The 3,380-nt window shown below is 33.1% G+C and overlaps 1 protein-coding gene across 1 annotated transcript; it reads right to left on the minus strand.

The window, feature by feature from the left end:
* Window positions 1-703: 703 nt before the first annotated feature.
* LOC118069905 (tigger transposable element-derived protein 4-like) lies at window positions 704-1,901 on the minus strand. The gene is made up of 2 exons (XM_035088253.1): window positions 1,092-1,901; window positions 704-883 (listed from the first exon to the last, which is right to left on the minus strand). The coding sequence occupies exons 1-2, from the start codon at window positions 1,899-1,901 to the stop codon at window positions 704-706; spliced, it is 990 nt and encodes a 329-aa protein (XP_034944144.1).
* Between the last annotated feature and the right edge of the window lie 1,479 nt (window positions 1,902-3,380).

Here is a 3,380-nt window from a genome sequence, read left to right on the forward strand (position 1 = left end):
TTTTTTAATAAAAAAATTACATAAGTGTGCGTAAGAAATTGTAGATCGAACATTTGATCAAAATACAGTGAAACCTGATTAAGTGAGACATCAAGAGACCTGCAATGTCGTTTCACTTATAGAGGTATTCCACTTACCCAGTGTCTCACATATACAGGTATAAATAAATATCTGTCTCATTTACAGAGGGTTCCATTAATAGAGGTGAAAATACAGGTTATTTCAGTTATACAGGTGCGATCATTAAATAAAATAACGTGTTATGTATGTAAATGAGTTTCAATAAAAAAAAATAGTACTTGAAGGTAATCATACAAATGTAATCAACAAAAATATTCAAGCACGTTTTCACACGTAATATGTACGAATATGGAAACAGAATGTATCAATTATAAAAATCTGACATTTTAGTTTGTCGTTTGGAAGTATCAGCCATCAGATATTTTTAGATGTTATAAATTTTATCGAATATACTTCGGTCACCAATCGATGACATTTCAAAATAACTGTGCAAAGTTTTTAGTGCTTTTACTGCTTTGCGTTTAGAAATTTTTACTAAATTTACTTCCACGCTCATTTCATCGTCTTCTTCTTCATTTTCCAATGAAGAAGACGAGAAGGCATGAAGAATGTCGCTTTCATTAAGTTCTCCTGAAACTATTAAACCGTCATCGACGTTTATAAAATCTTGGAATGTTGGCTGTTAAATATTGTCATTGCTGATGCCTAAGTTCCAATCTTCAGCATCAGTTTCTAAATTTTCGCCCTCCTCTTGTAAGCTTTCAGCTACAGTTACTTCAGATTTAAATCCAGATTTCTTAAAGCAGTTTGCTATAGTAGTTTTGGTCACAGAAAACCAAGCTTTTTTAGCAAACCTCATCGCCTGAAGAACATCGATTTGTGGACACTGATTGTCTTTTATAGATTTAATAACATGTCGAACAACTCCTTATCTGTAATAAATTTTGAAATGGTTGATGATGCCTTGATCCATTGGCTGCAATTTACTTGCCGTATTCGCAGGCAGATACACGAGTTTAATGTGGCTTAGCTCGGGCATATTATTGTGAGCAGTACAATTGTCCACAAACATTAAAATTTTTCCCTTCTGAGCTTTCATTTCTTGGTTTCAAATTCTTCAACCAATCAGAAAAAATAGTGGACGTCATCCATGCCTTTTTATTATTTTGGTAATTCACAGGCAAAGTTTTAGCACCTTTGAAACATCGTGGAGACTTAGATTTTCCGATTAATAGGATAGGCAACTTTTCAGTTCCTGACATGTTAGCACCTAAAAGTATTGTAATGCGCTCTTTACTAAGTTTCCCGCCATGACAAGACTTACCTTTTACGGTAAAAGTTTTATCAGGTAGACACTTATAAAATAAACCCGCTTTGTCTACGTTAAAAATATCATCAGCAGAATAATTGCATAATAGAGCTGGTAGGTCTTCAATCCATTGGCTACATTTGTTAACATCAACAGCGTTACTTTCTCCACAAATTGCTTTGAAAACTATACCGTTTCTTTTCTTAAAACCTTCCATCCAACTATTGCTGCTACAAAAATTATGAATATCGAGCCTTCGCGCGAAATCTTGTGCCTCTTCTTTAATCATCGGTCCACTTACCGGAACGTTTTTGTTACGAAGTGGCTTGACCCAAGTTAGCAAACACTGTTCAAGTTCAGGGTATTCTGATAAACGTACACGTTTTAGTTTTCCTTGTCCTTCAGAACACTGTGATTCAATTTTATGTTTACTCTGAATTATTCTACAAAGAGTAGATTTTGGCACATTAAATTCGGCATAAACTCCTTCGCGTGTCTTCCCACTTTCATAAACGGATATTAACTTCAGTTTTTCACGTAATGATAACGATTGTAGCTTTCGTTTTGGCATATTTCAAATAAACATCTGTATGATAGTAAAGCGAAACTAAAACTGAAGGTAATTGAAGCTCAAAATTTGTACTTACGTACTTGGAATTACGTGTGGAATTTGTGGGTAGAATAAAAATGAGTAAACAAACAATGTTATCTCTGTTACAGAGGTTTATGCATATAAAATTTACTCGCTGTCTCAGTTATAGAGGTAACTATGATGATAAATCGAAAGAACAAACCCCAGATATAGAGGCTTACCTCGTCCCACTAACAGAGGTAATTCAGTGCCAAAGCGTTGGGACCTCAGCATGAGTTCCAGTTATAGAGGTTTCTCACTTATCCAGGTCCCACTTAACCAAGTTTCACTGTATTAATAAAAATTTGATAGAATAAATCTTATTCAGAATTTCCCTTTAAGTGTTTAGAGTATCTCACTATAGCTGCCATCATCAGATGAAAGTGAAAATTTGCGCCATGTACACGTCCCAAATGACTCTGTAAATAACCAAATTCTCATTTTTAAAAATTTTGAAACACCAAAAAAGTTTGAAATCAATTGGAGTGCTATGTCATCTATAAAATTAAGTCTTTTTTTTCGTTACTTTCGATGAATTGTGTAAGAAAATTCCTTTTCAAATTTTCTTGAAATAATTTAAGAAGTAATTTTGTAGATGAAAATTTACGATAAATTAAAAAACAATTGATAAAAACCATTCTATAGTTTTGCAATTTTGGCAAGTCAAACTTGGCGCAATTTTATGATTTCAAACATTTTTTGCATGCAGAACAATTTAAAAATATCCAACAACAGTGACGTAGCGCCGTTTTTTTTACAGATATCGAACGATATCTGTTTTTGGCGGATTATCATATAATCCATTTAAAAAAAATTTTTAAATTGCTATAAACAATGAAAATAGGAATCTATGCTATATATATGAGTACTTTTAACGCATAATTTTTTCTTTTACTAAAAAAAATACTACCAACTGTATGACATAAATGAAAACGTGCTTTCTTTGTTTATAACAATAAAATTTGTTGTAAATAATGAAGAAAAAGATCTATGAGGTATATTCGAATTCTTCTAACGCATAATTTTTTCTTTTACTGAAATGAAGTAACTAACCATTTCAAATGAGTAAAAACAGACTCATTCCGTTTGTAACAATTGCATTTGTTATAAAGAATGAAAACGGGTTCTATTCGAATTGTTTTTTCATTTTTTCCACTGGGAAGTTGGTCGTGTAGACCTTTTGGGTCGCACCCAGACCACTGCAGAGCACTGATATTTATATTCATATAATAGAACTTTTTCGAAATTATCATCAGTCAATATTCCTCTTCTTTTGGTGAATACACAGCCAGCTACACTAAAGAGACGTTCAACTGGTGCACTACTTGGTAGTGACGGATTATCTTCCGAGGAAATGACTTCGACATTTTATCACGCCACATACATTGAACGCCTTCACAAAGTTGCTGCCATTATCCG

Source organism: Chelonus insularis, unplaced genomic scaffold (genome assembly GCF_013357705.1).
Source record: "Chelonus insularis isolate UGA/USDA-ARS -01 unplaced genomic scaffold, ASM1335770v1 contig_48_pilon, whole genome shotgun sequence".
NCBI classification, from domain to species: Eukaryota; Metazoa; Arthropoda; class Insecta; order Hymenoptera; family Braconidae; genus Chelonus; species Chelonus insularis.